This window comes from Haemaphysalis longicornis, unplaced genomic scaffold (genome assembly GCF_048455015.1).
Source record: "Haemaphysalis longicornis isolate Haplotype H1 unplaced genomic scaffold, Haemaphysalis longicornis Haplotype H1 scaffold_1, whole genome shotgun sequence".
Lineage (NCBI taxonomy): Eukaryota > Metazoa > Arthropoda > Arachnida > Ixodida > Ixodidae > Haemaphysalis > Haemaphysalis longicornis.
Genome location: NW_027526203.1, coordinates 436159848 through 436178189, shown reverse-complemented (window position 1 = coordinate 436178189; position 18342 = coordinate 436159848). Strand labels below are relative to the sequence as shown.

The following is an 18342-nucleotide window of genomic DNA, read 5'->3' as shown; positions in this document are numbered from 1 at the left end:
ATTTCGTTGTGTTGGTCCTCCCCTTGGTCTCCAGGAATCGGACTTGGCTGCGTATTTCTCTACTTGCCTGTCTTTGCCCAGCTTGTCGACACATATTTATTGCCGTAGTTGCTATATTTACGCTTACAAAAGGCCAAAAAGAAATAACCGTGGAACGATGGCCAAAAACCCGGCCAATGTAGGCCGGTTTTAGGTACAGACCGGAAACCGGCCCGCTGTCTAAAAAACCGGCCCGACCGGTTTTTTAGACAGCCCTGAATTTAATGCATATTCTTTTTATAGCAGTAAGAATGGTGGGGTAAACAACGGAAGTTAAGAACGCACACGTAAACATAGAAGCACCAGTGGGTACCACGCACACTATACTTGTTATAGCTGCACAGCAGTCCGGTGCTTTGGGGTTGTCTCATACGACACTGGCTAGTTGGCATAAGCGACATTGTCTTACGTGACCCTGTTTGTCGAGCATACCCAATGTTTCACGAAATGATAACTATCAACCCTAACAAACATATGCCAGGTGCAAACCCGGTCAAAAACAAAGTGAGTGCAGACAGCAGGAATTGAGCGGTCTTGTGGCACCATCTAGAAAATGGATGGTAAAGCGTGCGTGTACTGTGTACTCTTTGACATGCGTGGTGCCTCTTGACGGGGCAAAAGAAAACTTCTGAGCCAGGAAAAGTTATGGCCAGGGCTGGTGCAAATACTTTATCCTAAACGCCACATACCAGGTGGCAACAACTGTTCCTTTATTGAGTGCTATACCTTCATATGTGCAAGCATATATGTTCGAACTTCCTGTGGTTCTTGAAGCACCTGCTCAGAGTCAAAAGAGATTAGGACCACAAACTTACTTACTTACGAAGCAACGAAAGATGTTTCGTCGTTCGCTGCAGCTATGGCTGCAACATTCATTTCAAATACCTGACCTGGATACATCATGGCTGACGTCACGAAATGCGCAATTTAGCGGGAGAATTGAAATTGTGTTATTTCTCAGTAAATAAAGCATCATTTGTTGCCGGGCAAGTGCTGAGGGCACTATAAAACACCTACCCTTTTAAATAAAACAAACTTTTATTTTGTTGTCATGGCTCCTTAAACACAGAAAACACCAAAGCATGTAAACAAATATTCCCACCCCAAATACCTTCTTACATTATGATTTGTGATGTCACAAATTGTGAATGAGGAAAGAGAATGAGCAGAGCTTGTCTAAGTGTATTTCTGAAACGGCCTAGCAAGGTAGGGACATGTAAATATAAAATAAATGTATGTGGGGACTTCTGCTGAGCTCGTGTATTTGAAAAAACACGATTTTAACGCATTCTATGAGCACAGCTAGTGGCAAAATTTGTTTAACTGATGATTTTAAACCACAAACGTTTTACCTATTTGCTGTCTTATAAGTGCAGTCAAAAGATTTATGTGGGTGAACACGACAGCTATATCAACCCTGTCTACTGTCAAGGTCTGTATTAACTAAAACAACCAGTGGCCAAAGTCTGAGACTGCTGCCGCAACCTGTCTGGCCATCATATGTGTACACCGTGCTGGGACTCCCACGGGTATTTTTGACTCCTCCTCCAGGGAGGCAGCACTGCCCTTACGTGAATACATTTGTACGCAGTCACTCCTCACAATGTGTGGTGGGCTCTTTTGTGTACGTCACAAAAAAGAATGGAAGGTAAATGAGAAAAAAATGCCAACTTTACACGAACAAGGCATCATTTCCCATCACACAAAGTAGAAAGAGCCTTGAAAGATGTGATCATTCAGTTAAAACAAAGTCTTCCAGCCTTTAGTGGCCCTTTAAAATATTCCCAAACATTTAACTATTGCTCAGTGGACAGGACTCCCAATAAAGAGAATACCCAGATGGGCATGCAAATGTACCAGTCTTTAAACACTGCCTAATAGATCTTTTTATTATATAACAATTTAAATTAACTGCAAGCACCTCATGGCTTTTCACAGCAAATGCATGCACTGCTTGTGCAGTGCATATATTCTAAAAACAATATCCAGCTTTACCAATACATTTGAAGCACATGAAGCACATGAAACACAGGCTGTAAGATAAAAGCTTTGTGAAAAAAAAAACTTAAAAAATAAACTACGAAGACATTAAAACATATCCCAGGTTCTTTACTTGATGATTAGAAAGCTATAGCCTCGTATCTGAGTGTACTTGCTTTCTTTCACAGGCTTTATTGACTTCATTTTAAATCCCACCATGGACGTCTGCGGGGACCTCTTGGAAAAAATACTCCTTCAGATAGCGGCACAAAGGGGAACTGAGGACAGCATTTCTGAAGAAGGCAGCGAGAACAAGGGAACAGGTCAGAGTTCTGTAAACCCCATTTCTTACTGCAGGTTCACATCTGCTCACTAAAACACTGCTAACTGACGAACTGCACGTAACTAGAGCACATTTACTTTGCTCGAGGTTCCCTCATTTGTTGGGAAGCATGTGGTTTGATTGGTGGTGTCATAAAATTATCACCATTTTTTTTGTTGTTGTTGTTGTTGTTGTTGTTGTAATGCTAGCTACGTACAAATTAGAGCAGGACCAATCCTGTATAAATGGTAAACAACCCTACTGTATACCAGAATTCAGGTTACTGTTTTAAAGGCAAGTTGTGCAAATTTAAGGTATAACTTATCTATGTAGAATAAAAGTGCATTGTGCGCATAATCGTTCAACAACCTGTAAACGATGCATATTTCCGGGCTTGCATGCATATACATATTTACATGCATATTTACATGCATTTTTCATCAAGCACTTTGCTGGATTTTCATTCTCATGTTCCTGGTCGGCCACAATACAAGCCATACACAGCTGTCAATTGCTTCATTTTCTGTCCATCAGTGTGTAAGAAAAGATCCATGCACAGCATGTACAGCAGCCTCATCCACTCCCACTTATCCTGAAAGGGCCTTGCTCTTCCGTCACAGAGGCCTTAAGTGAAGATGACGGCAGGGCGCAGGATGATAGCAAAGCCAAGGATGAAGCCAAGCTACCCGGGGAGGGCAACAAACCGCCAGAGGCCAAACCACACGAGGACGCCACAAAGGCCGACGAGGAGGACAAGACACGCTCACTCGCCACGGTCCGGCCCATGCGCACCACGAGCACCGCCAGCATCACCAGCCTCTCGAGCATCACAGCCACCAGCACCGACGGCGAAGGCGTCCGAACGAGCAAAGTAGGGAGCGCACCATCTTCACCAAGGTCACCAAAGGGCCAGCTTGCCCCCAAGGGGCTCAAGAGGCCTTGGCTCAAGTACTTGGAGGAGAACCGCAGCATGTGGCAGGAGAGAGCGGCCCAAGGTAACTGTAACGATTCACCAATGACGGATTTTTCTTCCCTGAATAAGCACACGAAAGCACGGATAAGTGCAGACCGCGAGCAGGCTGGCAGGGGTGAGCATTTTCACTTTGTGTAGCATCCACTGGTCTCGTGCTGGTACTCGGGGCGAAGGTATATGCTTCATGTGCAAAAGTAAAGCAAAAAAGAACAGGCTTAATTTTATCGCCCCAAGAAAGCATGAAGAGACCAGGGCTGGGCAGAGATACTGAAAATGTATTCTGGAATACAAATATCACGATGCATGCGTTGGGTGCCTAAAATGTAGATACTAAGATACATTTAAGTTTGACGTAATGGGATATTTCAGAGATACTTTTGCAAGCATAGAAAAAAGTATTCCGAAATACAGATAAAATATACACATACAGATACTGAAATACTTTTTTTTATTTCGGCGACCTCATGTTCTAAAATTCTTTTTTATGAAGCGTTATGTATTTCAAAACCAATACATGCGTCACCATTCGCTTTTGGAGCTGATAAACGTGCCGGCAAAGGTGTAATCGTTTTTTTTTTTTTGGCCCGTAAACACGCTACCGCCCGGACACTCAGTGATACCAAGATGAGTGGCTTCGAAACTTTTTGTACATATTACTCACCTCACCCCTTCAATGAAGCGGTTTAATGGAGCAATTGTGCGCACACGAAACACGCATTATGGCTTGCGCACCAAGCCACTGATTGCCACCACGCTTTGCTCGACCGACATACGTCCCATCGCCGCTTCAGTGGACCGAACCCCTCACTTTCTTTTGTGTGACCGCCCAAACCAAAAAGAGCCAGAACACACATCTGCCTTGTGGTGGCAATTATCTACCCGGCTGGCTCATCGGCACTGCATTAAGCATTTCAAGATAACACTGCCGTACACAGAAAGAAGCCAGGGGATGTAACACTGAAAGAGGGTATAGGAAAGCAGGTGGTATGGTTCCAACCGAGCAAAAAAAGCGGACGTCTTCTGCATGACGAAAATAAATGTAACGAGATACTCATACGTGCCAGAGTATCGTGATGTATTCGATACACCGCAGAAGTATTTCACTGCTGAGATACAAATACATTTTTCAAATATATTTCGATACTGAAATACAGATACTCAGAAGCATCTCTGAAATGCTATCGCGATATCCTAGTATCGCTGTACTGCCCAGCTCTGGAAGAGACTCACTTTATCAAGCTGAAGAGCCACTGACCCTTTCATACAAAGAGACATCTTGTGAATGACTAGATTAATGAAGCCACAACTAAGAAAAATCCTAATTACACCAAAACTTGAAACAACCTTTTTTCCCCATGCCACCTCTACTCTTCATAAAACGGCTTTTACTTGTGCAATGCTTTGTGTTTTCAAAATGGTTTTATAAGTACATATTTATACTAGGTATGCATATATATATATATATATATACATATACATACATATATATATATAGAACAGAGACGTACGGGACGTCTCTGCCCCACTGCCCCATTGTAAATATATCATATATTTACAATGGGGCAGTGGGGAGAGCTACGTGACATCACCGCAAAAGGACAGGCGAACTCGCACTGCAGTGACTCAATTAGGAGACTGCTATGGGAGCAGTAGCAAAAGGGACCAATCTCTTTTCTTCTCCCTCGGTCAACATTGTCCACTAATTAGTGGCTGAGCCAAATGGCTTTGGTCACTGAGCCAACACGACCCAAAGGGAGCACTGGAGTGGTTTGGATAATAATTCCCCTTAAGGATTTCCATTGGTTATGTTTTGTTTGCGGTCATTGACTGTGACGTGTTCATCTTTGCTTGTGTGCGCTGGCACCATGCTTGTTACTTGTTAATTCAGTCAATAAGTGAATGTTTTCAAGTCCGCATGGTCGATAAAACTAATATTCTTATAGCTGTCGACTAATTTGCTATAGCAAATTGACGCTTTGCCTTTCAGGCAACACTGTACCTTTTTTTTTGGTACTGAGTCTGATAAGTGCTGCTGCACATGGCAGCCATTGATTCCGAATTCAAGTGAATCCGGCATGGCCTCATTTCGGTTACTGAATGAATTGTACATATTTATGACCTCCGTATGCAAGTGAAAATATCTAAACCCCTAATTAATGTTGTAAAATATTAGGAGAGCTTTTTTCATTAGTCGTTAGCATTGCCTATATATTTGACAAGCTGCTGATAAAAAACTCTGCCAAAGGGGTCACTGAAGACTGAAGGTTTGTTTCAAGGTCAAAAAAAAAAAAAACACAAAACAATTTGAAGCGAGGTGAACATCAGGGTGTCGAACCGGAACCGGAACCGGACCGAAAACCGGAACTGAACCCGAATTTTCACCCGGAACCGGAGCTGAACCGGAACCGTATTTTTTCCGCCATTTTGGAACTGAACCCGAACCGGAACGAATTGAAGGAACCGTTCCGAACCGGTTCCGGGGCTTCAAAACTGTAATTTCTAGTTTTTGATTATGGTGCCCCACCTTGTGTTCGAAGATATTTTTACCACTCGCCCGACAGCACCACAAATTTTTTTGCATAGTCTGCAGTACCACAATAACCTACCAGGTTCTCTGCTTATTATTACCATCATTTAATGTAAAGTTGACCGTATATGCTATCAGTTAGCTTTAGATACTGCTTATCTCCCTCAGTTTACTTTTTAATTCAAAGTTAAGCTAGAACATATATTCCGAAGCAGCACATCATGGATTGTTCCTCATGATTTCTATCGGCATGGTGTTTATTATTGTGTAAACTTGTTAATGTGTTGTTAATTTGAGTGCATCCCTGCCTCCTTGTGAAGGCATTCGGGACATTATCAACAATGAATCCATACCTTCCACTCGATTTATTTTGAATAGGCAGTTATATAAAAACAGCGGTGAGACACAAACACTCCCAGTTCTCCAAGTCATCCGTACCTTTTCTTGTAGAGTGCCGTTGTGTACTTTCTGCTCTCAGAGAGCATGAGAACTGAAACAAAATGGGGGGGGGGGGGGGGGGCTTTTTAATTTCCGCTTTCAAAGTAGATGCAACCGAATTTCTGTATTATCTTGAATCTTCTCTACCTTAAAGTTAAGAGTAGCATGAAAAAAAGTCGAATAATGCGGATTAGCATGTAGACTGGAGTGGATTTGCGAGATGAGTGGATGAGCTAATGTGATTTAGTAGGATTAGTGTGTTGATTAATTTGGATTAGAGGAATTAGCGGGTTGGTTAAGGTGGACTAGAGGCTCGTACCAACCACGATACCCTTGGGGCCCTTGGCATTGGTAAATATTGCGGTGGTCTCCTCGACCAATCAGGAAATTTAGTTTCGCAAAAAATAGCCGGAAAGTTATGTGACGACCACCTGAATGCTAGAAAATGCCTTTCTTTATGCACGTTTTGCGCTGTTACGTTGTTTCTGGTGTAAGAGTGACATCTCGAACTGAAGTTAGTAAATAATTACCTAACGCATATTTTATACTCATCTAAGGGTTTTCAAAAACAAATATACGGGGCGTTACGACGATAATTAAAAAATAAAAAAAAATTTTTGAGCGAACCGCTGCTCGGTTCGCGCTCAAACTTCACACAAAGGTCGCATTTTGTGGTATATTTTGTTTGATTTCGGGAACAACGACGACACTTGCCTTCTTATTGTGAAAATAAGTTAAAACGATTTTCGCCTATGGGAAAATCGCGGCCGAGGAAAATGGCGGTCTCAGGGTCCCAAGCTGTGTGGAGTGCCTGGGACCCTGAGACACCTAGTGGGCGGCTGCAACAAATCTACCCTAGACCCCACCCCCTTAAAACCTCCACCTTTCTACGGAGCTTTGGGAGAGACCCTTGGCCAGCTCAAGCCTTGAAGATCAGCTGCGCCTGATCGAAAGGGCTGTCGGCTCGTCCCAAGCTCAAGGCGTCCTTGAATGAGGACGCCTCTCTGAAACTTTTCCTCGATTTAATTAAAGTTCATTCTCTCTCTCTCTCTCTCTCTCTCTCTACAAGCGACCATTACCGCAGCTAGCGACCTCACTATGCTACTATCTTTCCTAGAACCCAATCGCCGTCACCTATGGCTGAAGTGTCATTAGCAAGTTGTAATCGCTGGTCAGTGAGCCCTTATCCTTCTGTCTAACCGGCATGTTAGCAGATGGAACGTGTGGAGAATGACATCCCTTTACACACCACCTGCAACAGTTTACAGTGGAGGCTGACGCCGACGCGGGACAGTTTTCGGCTTCTAGCATTGCTAATGATCTCGTGTGAAAGCTAAAACGCCGTTGAAACGATGGGTAAGTAAAAAGCGTAACAGACCAACCAATTAATTTTAAATGTGAAATTTTTCCCTCGCCGTGCGAAAATACGTGCGCGTGCGCGCGTGCATGCGTCGACATCTGATGTTAACAAAATAGACAGCGGGCGTACAGCCTCTCTGCTACCCAGATAAGTTTCCTGCCCAAAAAAGAGGCTTCCCGCTTGCCAGTAAACTACCTGTCTGCCTGCCTGCCGGCCGGCCAGAAGATTCCGGCGAGGTTTCGGGATTTGGCGACGAGGGGCGACCTGGCGGGGGGGGGGGGGGGGTGGAAGGGCGCGAAGCCGCTCCACGGAGACACTCGAGGGTACCAAAAAACGATGGTGGACGGACAGGTCGTCTGCTTAGTGGACGGACGGGGCAATGGGCATCCTGCAGGGAGGCTGTCCGGAAGGTTCTGGCGAGGATGCCACACCAAGGAAGATCAGGAGGAGGAGTGGGAGGCACCGGGGCGCTTCCAACTGATCAGGAGGCTACACGCTTGCCTTCCATAAGACTGAGGCAAAGATACATCATTTGGAGACGAGGCCCGGCCCGTCACTCGTCGGCGAGGGGAGTGGATCACAAGGCAGTACAGCGACGGCTGCGTAGAGCCACGTTTTAGAGCGCAGCTTTTAAGCGCCCGCTCCTGTGGTTTCGCCTACTCCCTTAGCGTCACCCTCGTTGTAACCGAGAGAACGAAAAGGCCACCGAAGATAGAGTAAGCAGGAAAGCGGAGGATGAAAGTACGGCGAAAGTGTAAGGGGAAGGGACATGCTCGCTGGTGGCGACGCGCAACGAGATAACGACAGAGTATATTACGAGTACAGAGTACAGAGCTGATTACGCGATAGGCTTCCTGAGTCGCAGCAGCTATGCGCAGTCGCCGAGGAAGCTGCAGTTCGCGCCGCACTCAAATTTCGCATTAGCGAGTATCGTAATTGTCAACCATTTTTTTGTTTCCTCAAGAAAACTTCAGGATATGAAACTGCGGGTTTCTGAGCCAAGAATAAAGTTAAAATAAGTTCTACAAATGAATGAAACCGTACAAATAAAAATAGACTTGCGGCCATAAAGACTACTGATTTCACCTACACACATATATGCAGCCTTAAGTGTCCCAGCGAACCCTTTATTTCGTTTCAGTTAGTGTTTTAATCGATGACCTACCATAGAAAACATTTTGTGGTTGATTGTACAGTTAACAGGACTCTTGAACACTTTCTATAAACGTTTTCAGTCTTTACGTCGCTTCCGGAAGCACTGAGAAATCTATCGCCATTGCCAGCATGGGGCGGCATTGCATGATTTGCACGTCGCAGCTGATACGCCTTCGTTTCTGCTTTTATTTTGCGACCTTCTTTTTAAATTGGCTATCAATTGCGTTCTTTGCTGTAATTTAGGGTAAGCCGGCAAATAGCCGCTACATCCCTGTAATAACGTAATTCCAGCTGCCGAAGAATGCCGAGACTGGGAAGAAGAGATAAATATTTTGAGCAAGTTTGTAAGTTCTCTGATGGGCATAGAGCAGTAATTTTTGGCTGAGGTACTTCGCGACCCCGTAATATAAGTAGAGGGTGTATTGGTTGTCTACGTTCTTGGAGCATTCAAGATTTAGAAAAAAAGTTGGTCCCTTTAAGTTGGCCAAAGCGAAACATTTCCACAAACAAACCTATATTATGACTTCATTTTTATACCGACGTCACAGAGAAACGAAAACCGAGCACACAAAAAATAGCAAAAAAAAACGCATGCCTTTCTTTCCCGAACCCATTTGAACCCGTTTGAACCGGTTCGAACCGGTTCGAACCGGAACGGAATGGTGCTCCGGAACCGAACCCGAACCGAACCCGAAAGGCTTGAACCCGAACCCGAACCGAACCCGAAAAAATACCGGTTCGACACCCTGGTGAACATACAACAAAATATTCAATCCCCGATCATAGGCAACACTAGAAAATGATTGTTAGTGTGCTATGTCCTTTGCTTTCAGAAATATAATAGAGATTCCTGTGTGTATATTTAGATGTATTTCTGCTCACATGGTGTTCACAATCAAAATAAAAAAACGTAGTAAAAAAATACGGATGACAAGTGCCGCTGGTGCTTCTAGAGCTCTTGTCCTCTAATGTCAGTATTTGAAGAAATAAATGGAAACTATGAATAAAAAGCCATGCACATTTACACCAACAATAATGCAGTAAGCTTTTAGCCACAATGAAATTTTAACTGAAAAGGCAGCAACTCAAAAGACACCCCTAATGATGTGGGTAACAGAATTCTGGTAACAACACTTTTGGGGGATGTGTGTGGGGGTAAGCGTCAGCATCGCTGAGGGAGGGGGTATACACTCTGCACCCCCTGGAAAACACCAAAGGGGGCTAGAGCCCTGGAGCCCCCGCATAGTAGGCGCCTATGATTGCGCCTATGATTGCGCCAATTTTTTCTCTTTGTCAACATCTGCCACCCACAGTGGCAATTGCATCCTCCACAGCCCTGAACATTTCTTTTCACCCCTCAGATGCCGAGGCAAGGAGAAAACGGGCCACACCAGGCAGTGAAGCACTGGATTCCAACAGGGTGGAATCCACACTAGGAGTTTCAAAGGCTGCCGAGTCCAAGCCCCCAGAGTCTACACCACTCGAGTCCAAAGCCCTTGAATCTGAAACTGTGGAGTTGAAACCCCTTGAGTCCAAGCCATCAGAATCCACAAGATTGCCAGAGTCCAGGCCACTTGGGTTAACATCACTCGAGTCTCCCCCACTTGAGCCCATGCCAGATGCAACAATGTCCGCGCACTAAGCCGAGTGTTCATTCGTTCAGACGTTTCTCGTGCACAGGGCCAACCGAGACGTTCATAACGATGTTTGTGCACTATAAGCATTTGCACACTAAGCGAAGACATCCTCGCAGCTGCTGTTCATTGAGGGCATGTATAAGCCACATGGCCGATTTCTGCATGCAGCACGGGCATGGGCCAAGCTTTCATTACCCGTTTCTTTTCCCTCTCTCAAGCTGAATGTAAGGACACCTCGTTTTTGTCTGTGCATCCGATGTAGAAGAGTACTGCTAACTGCCTGCAGGGATGCATCGTTCTTGTGCAGTGTGTTTGCACTCACACACAGACAAACACACACAACACACGTGCGGGCACATTCAAATCATTCCTTCCAGTTTCCCTCATTCTGGTTCACACAAGGCCAGCTGCACTAGCGCCATTACTTAAACGCTAGCTTACATGTTGCACATGTCTTGCTACAACTTTTCCCATAAGCCTGAGCCAAGGTGCATGCTCCAAACAAGGGGGTTGCTTCACAACACCACAGCTCACAGTTGGCAACTTTTGTTCGTCCTTGCACGAGATGTTTCGCTTTGCTTTTCCTGTTCATCATGTATGCTTCAAACGCTGTGATCACTAACAATCCAGTTTAGGCTCGTGGCATGCAATGGTCACACACAGCCTGTGTCCGAATTGTCCAGAGGATGCAAGCAAGCTGCTCCAAATACTGAGCTTCGACGGGCACCAACCCTGGGCTCAAAACAGGCTGTTACCCGGCAAGCGCTGCTCCTTGCTTCTCTGTTCTACCGCCATGCAGGGAGTCAACCTATCGTGACCTCAGCAGTGACAGGCGGCTGTTGCAGTGTCTGGAGCACAGTGGTGGCACATTCTCAGCAAGCCTGACATGGGCTGTGTTCGTAGTGAGCACTTGAGGATCTTTACAGGGATGCCCGCTTTCTACGTGCTGCGGCTTGGTTCTGATCGCGCTCAATCCAGCCCTCAGTTTCGTCCAGCGAGGACAACAATTGTGAGGGGCATTGTACATCTCTGATTTCACTGCACCCATACTTGCAGCCTCACAAATACGGTCAAAGCATATTTATGTTTTTTTTTCTTTTGTTTGTTTGTTTTGAACTCATTCGACTTTAGTCTCCTGACACTGTGCTGCCACCCTATCCACAGAGGATGAAAGGGTGTCTAATAAGGTTTTATATTGGAAGCTGATTGTTTTTGTGTTTTGGCTCTGAGAAAGAAATCGGTAATAATTGGGCTCTGCTGCGCAGCATGTTTGACTGAGCCACTGAGGGAGTGTTTTTCCTCTTCTGTACATGTGCAATGCCAGTGCACACTTAGCATCCATGCACGGTTTGTACATGGGTGAATGTGTGCTCGCAATGGCCTTCAGTGCACGTGGAGATGACTGTTCCATGGAGTAATGTACAGCAACTCTTGGCTGTGGCGCCATGTGATAAGGATGTCGATTTGGTAATAAGCATCGGATGTTGATTTGGTAATAGTACTGGAAAGGTACCTACGGTAATCCGAGTCATGTATTCAACCAGCACAATTCGACTTCTTGTCGAAATGAAGCTCGCGACTGCATGTATATAGCGCTAAGAGGTACTGTGCTTTTTCTTGCTACCTTAGGGAAAACATTGCCTTATAATTTAGGCTTGCCCTTGTCTTTTGAACACGAGCACACGATTTTCAATTTGTCGTAAATGTAGTTGTTGACCGAATGCAGCTAACCCAAGACAGCAGCGCCTTCAGATAGGGACGTAGTTTTGTATTAAAGATACAGCTATATATTACTATTTTATCGTGCAGAACTATACGCAGAGCGCAAGTGGTATTTTTACAAAAAAAATGGTATAGCGATGTCCATCATCAAAAAATGAAACTTCTATATTGTGGGTTTTTTTTTTTTTTGTGCGTGTGTGTTGTTTACTCTCCCTTGTGCTACTATCATTTTTGCAATGGTTTTATTGCTTCCTTGCTTTCCAGTGTAAGCAAAATTTTTTTTAAGTCCTCTTATGCATTTTCTTTCACCTAGTATTATGTTCCATACTATGTAACAACGAAAAGTGAATTGTATTTTATGCTTGACGCTTAAGTTATGTTTCACTCATTAGAGGGCATGGACTATATGTACACATATAAAAGCATATATGATATACACATATAAACATTATATTTACATTTCATGTTGACACCAAGGTTATTCTGGAGCAACAAAAAGCACCATCCTCACTCGAGACGGTCTCTGGTCCCAGTGCCACAGCGACGCACGTCTTGCTGCGAAGAAGATATTTTCATAGGCCGGGCGTGTGTGCTGACGAGGAACCATGAATACTTCGCCAGAGATTTTTCTTGTTCTGTTCTTTCTTGTCATTATGTAATTATTCAGAGCTTCTGTTTTGAGAGATGATTGTAAAAAAAGAAATGCTTGAACCTAAAGCTTGCTTAGCTTCAGGCAGACTATCATATCAAGAGATATAATAACTTGAGCACTACATTTGTCGTCCAAGCTTGAAGCAGTGGCCACACCTTGGCATTACACTTGCCGCGCGACACTGCCTTTTAGCTGTTGGTGGCAAGCGTGCGATATTCCCCTCGAGGACTGTAGCGCACTAAACCAAAGATGGGAATGCACCGCGGGGGGTACCCAAGATATATTTTGCTGCTGGGCGAGCTCTCTGGCTTATATATTATCCAATATCCAGAGAAGCCAGGTTCCAACAAACTGGCTCACTGCTGGTCCTTTTGACTTTATCGCGCTGCATTGAATCGTAGATCCCCTGACATGTATATATGCACAGCACATTTGATGGGCACGCATGAACATCCTGTATGTGTGAGATGCACTTGGTATTCATACAATGGTTGTGTGCAAGGCTGCTCTGCTATTTGGCGAGGTTTGCCGAGGGAAACGGTGTCCTTCTGCGACAAGCTGCCGGCGTGCCAAGCTGTATGTTTGCATGTTTCTCATCGTGGGTGTACAGAGACAGTCTCCAGGGGCAAGGGACCGTGTGTTAAGGAGCGTGAACCGCACTTTCTTTTTTTTCTTCATTTCATCTGAGTGAAGTTGCATTTAATGTCGGGGCCTGGAGCATTTCTGTTCGCAGCACCCCCATTTCCTGCAGCCGTCTTCTGCACTCCTGGAGACTTCGTTTTTTTCTTCTGCTACGCTATTGCATGTGTACGTGGGATCCTGCGTTGTTATGTTGTATACAATAGCACTCGCTACTGATGCTCGCAAATCCCAAACTGTAAAATGCTTCTCTTATTTTTCAAACTGCTTTGAGGGAATGACGGGATTCTCCTACTGGGACACACTAGCTTTTGCTGGTACGATAAAAATGTTTAGTACTGTAGTAAACACTTATTATTCACATTGCTCTATAATGAGGACAGAGAGTCTGAGAGACTGTGCTCACTGCTTGGCCTTGCATTTCTGAGGCAGCAAATTTCTGGTTTGTGTACGCAAAGATCTTGTGCATTGGCAAAAATTCACTAATGGAGTGGTCAGAAAAGAACAGGAATAAGGTGATTTTATTTTATCTAGATTGGGCATATATTTGCATTTTTTGTTGTTGTTTTGTACTTCGCTTCAGTAGTTTTGTGTAGTACTGTCAGAGCTGCAACCATGTACCATCCACTTGCGAAAAGGAATTCACTTGCTTCGCTACCTTCATTTCTTTCCGCCCTCTGTGGCTTGACAGTTTAAGCTCTTAGATTCGGCAAGGGGCATCTGTTTGGCACGCCGTGCTGTCATGGTGCTGCTCAAGGTTTCTGAAGCGGAGTACAAGTTCTGAATTCAAAAACAAGCCTGGCAGTGTTTCCTTGCCATCGCAAAAACAAAGGAAGGCCGACAAGCCAGCCTCCACATACGCATTGCCACCTTATTTTAATCTACCATTCCCCAGTTCTCTGCGTGTCATCAAAAGACTGCACACAACCTCACAATGAGCCATGTTCTAGTCAATCCTACATTATAACAGGAGAACAAATGTAACTACAAGTAATGCTTTCTGTCTTTCACATATTTCGGCAGGCACAAACTGCGGGCAGATGAGCTGCGTGCAGTTTCTGGCTGACAGTGTAATAACCCATGGACCAGGCAGCATATGCTTCTTCTTCTGCATAAAGCTTCTAGCACAACACTGGGTGGATGAGAAGAAACAGGAACCCAACTTTTGAACCTGTTTCCCACATGCTCGTCCAGCCACTGTTCTGCTGAAGGCTTGCTTTTGTCTGTAGCAGTTCAGTAGCACATCTTCTAATTCCCCTATTGCCATATAGTACAAAAAGCCCCCTTTGTGCTGATCTCCTACATGGGAAGTGCTTGGTACATATCATGTTAAAAGCAGCGATTTGAACCTCGTCGTAGATATAGCTGCAAAAATTTTAAAAAAAGAAAAAGAATGGAAGGTGAAAGAAGACACAAGGGCCAAACGGCAGCCACTTATGTAAATGTAATGTCTTTCGCCTCTGCCCTTTACATCATCCCAGAATCTTGTGTTCAAATTTCTGCACAGGGCAGTTTGGAAAGCAGCAATCATACGAGCACCTGGCTGCATTGTGGTCAGTTTTGTTAGCCACGCCATATCAATGCCCAAACCATTTACACCACGGCACTTTGCTATAGCTGCAGAAATAAGCAGGCTGTTGACACACTGGCCATCTTAAGAACCTGTGCTCTCAAGAGAAAACCTATATGGTAGTATTGTTATGTAGCGAGAAAAATTGTCACCAGAACATCTGCTACTTTCAAGAAGCTTTGGTGGGTGTTGAAGGGTATAGCAAATCCTAGCTGCAAGACAAACTTTCTCACCAGAGCTACAACTCGCAAAGGCTTGACACAAGCTGGGTCCAAATTCACGTAAAAGTGCCACATGATAGGATAAAAAAAAAAGTGTTATTTACCTCTACACCTGCTGGTAAAGGCAGCATAGTGATGAAAAAGTGCACAGCACGTGTTAAAAGCTGTATTTTGACGCCTTTTCACCTCGGATTTAATGCTTTTTCTGCATCTATTTGAAGGTAGCCTCCTGTAGCCTTCCTTAGTAAACCTGTAAAACTAACTCCTTTGCCGACGCAGTGTGTTTGACATATTGTTAAGGTCTTATTGTGCCCATTCTACTTCTGTCAAAGCTGCTCTATAATATACTGTGAGGGACCGTCATACATGATAGCATGACTTTTAAACAAAGAAATATTGTACTCTGCATACAGCCAGCCAGGGCCATACTCAATGGCAGGGTTTCGAAGGTTCCCATTCTCTCCTTCCTGAGACATTTCCCTGGCATGTTGTTTTTCCTGATTCAAGATGGCCGCCATGTGCCCAAAATCACTTTTCCCTTCCCCGAAAAATTTTTCATGTATCGCTCTGCAACCATCTGTGTCTTTTTTTTTTTCTTCCCTTTCACATTGTTCCCGCATTGCTACTGTAAAAAAGAAAAACTGCCACTCCTGTAGTGCTTGGCCCTAGTGGTCTCCGCAGAAGCATTTGTGTAGTCATTTACTCCAGCTCTACGAATGTTGACAGCCTATCAGGAGCACTGTTTATAATGTTTAGCTTGCAGAGTTCCTTGCAGCTTATAGATATAAGAGCATCTCACAGGGCAACCTACTGTAGTGGAAAATGTGCCAATTTTTATCCACTACGTGTACTACGACAGTAATGCAAGGGTACAGTGACAGCCTTCGACACTACCCTTGCCTACGGAGGTATTCTTTCCCACTGTTTCAAGTGTGTCTGTACCTCGAAGAAGCTTTCCCAAAAGGCAGTGTGTACATCCCAACACTACAGCACTAAAGAGAACTGCAGGGCAAGAAAACTGTCATACGAGAGCTTTTTTTCCATAGCTGTACAATTGTTCTGTTGGCACGTGTCAGCCATCCCACTATGTGTAACAACCTTGCAAAGTACTAGTATTTCGATTGTAGTCTGTGAAACTTGACAGTGCAGCCAGAGGCAGGTGGTGGCACGTTGCTTCACGACATGTCTAGACAGCACCTTTCCTTTCTCTTTGGTCTTTAACAGAAAATCGGCCTGGCTGCCGATATCGTTTGTACCAATGTTCAGTTTTTGAGCTACCTCTCTTCTTTTTTCTTTTTTTTTGTACTCTGATCTTGTTCCACATAACGGCTGCAAAAATCAGCTGCAACAGCACATTTTTCTGGATTGCTTTATCTCTCTCTCACTTTTTGGCAGCAGTTCAAGCACCACGAAAGCTCAAATTGTTGACTTCATTGACTCTTAGCACAAGAGCTCCTCCTGCAACACGAACAAATAAGTGCAGCAAGTCATTAAAACGTCTGGAGGTTGCACTACCACGTCCCTTCCCATCACCCACCCAATGTTTGTGGTGTTCCAGAGTTCGACCACGTATTGACCACACTTGACACGCGTGTTCCAGATTTTAGACAACCCCCTCTGTGTCAGCATCTTTCTTAAAAAAAAGCACGTAGTGTCTGCTTGGTTTTTGCCCCAACCTTGTATACTCTGTGTAGATGTGTACCTGCGCACATCAACAAACAACGGTTTAATAGCCCACACGCATTTTAACAGACTATTGCGCAAAGTATCTTACAAGAAGAGCCTTGGAAAATGCAAACCCTTGTTCCATTTCTAACTTTGTGCTTTGCACGTTGGGCCTATGGCATTTTTTTTCTTTTCAGCTGTGCATAACCTCCTCTAACAGACTGTTCATAAGCCCTAGGGACAAGCTGCTTTATTACCTGCAGCAGAAAAGTCTTGTCATAATAAAAGTGTCACAAATGACTATGTACATACGATGTGTTTTGGGCAACTGCCCACGACATTGTTGTCCAGTATGTAAATTTGTCGGTGGTCTGCTTTCTGTTACCCTTGTACATTCACAGATCAGTAGTGACGACATTGGATTGATACTGCTTTTCGAGCATTTGGTACTAGACCATAGTCCCCTTGTCAGCGTAGATGTGAAAATGCGAGGTCTAATTCAGCGACACAAAGCACACTGTTCAATATGCCACATTTAAGCAAGAAAGGGATATTGCTTGTTGACAAGTGTAACCTAATTTAATGTAATAAAGGACAACTTGTCAGTTACTGTCTGGTTCTTGCAATGTCCTAGCAGTGCAGAGGAAAATCCCGGTAATGACAAAAAGTATATCAAGAGCTGATGGCTTATGGTATGTATTATGTCCATCAATTAATGTGCATGGAGTATGCATGTGCGCTAGATTTTAGCAGCTCTGTGCATTCATGAAACTATATATAGCACATTGTAGGAATGCCTGAAACTGAAGATTCCTTAGCAAAAATTTCCAGTTTTGTTAAGGAAAACTCAGACACAGGCATTTAATAGCATGTGTTATTTTGCTTCTTGGAAAGTAACGAATTCTTCCATGAACTCAAACAACTGCTTTCGAATTTTTAACTGTACCCACACAAATGTGAACTCCTCCACTCTTTAATTCATTTATTGAACCAACACTGGCAATTTTATCCATTATAAAAGCTGTTATTCAAGACAACTGACAAAATTTTGGGTACCAATCAATTCTCATCATTCTTGGATAAAACCAGCGCGAACTCAGACGAAGACGAAGGAAGTATACCACAAGGACAGCCGCTGGTCTAACAACTAAATTTTTAATATCAGAAAGGGTGAATATAAATACTGAACACAAACAATAAAGTAATAAAAAGACAATGCGCATGGGCGAAACAAGTTTGCAAAGGTCACGTTGATGCCACAAGTAGATGTGCGGATGTTACAATCAAGGCACACGCAGATACGCAATCTCTTTAGATTGCGTATCTCTTTAGATGCGCAATCTCTTTGTCTTCGTCTGAGTTTGCGCTGGTTTTATCCAAGAATGTCTTTCCAACTAGCCCAGCTTGCAACCCTCCTGCAATTCTCTTCAGCTCTGCGTGTT

General features: G+C 44.1%; 1 protein-coding gene across 7 annotated transcripts in view; it reads left to right on the top strand.

The window, feature by feature from the left end:
* Positions 1-17510, top strand: part of LOC144155795 (dual specificity calcium/calmodulin-dependent 3',5'-cyclic nucleotide phosphodiesterase 1A-like) — a 670747-nt gene extending 653237 nt beyond the window's left edge. For all 7 annotated transcript variants that reach the window (XM_077687457.1, XM_077687456.1, XM_077687455.1 and 4 more), the window contains 3 exons: positions 2208-2342; positions 2962-3336; positions 10156-17510. In XM_077687457.1, the coding sequence (XP_077543583.1) occupies positions 2208-2342; positions 2962-3336; positions 10156-10436 (791 nt within the window). In that variant the 3' untranslated portion in view covers positions 10437-17510. The remainder of the gene's footprint in view (positions 1-2207; positions 2343-2961; positions 3337-10155) is intronic.
* The last annotated feature ends 832 nt before the right edge of the window (positions 17511-18342 follow it).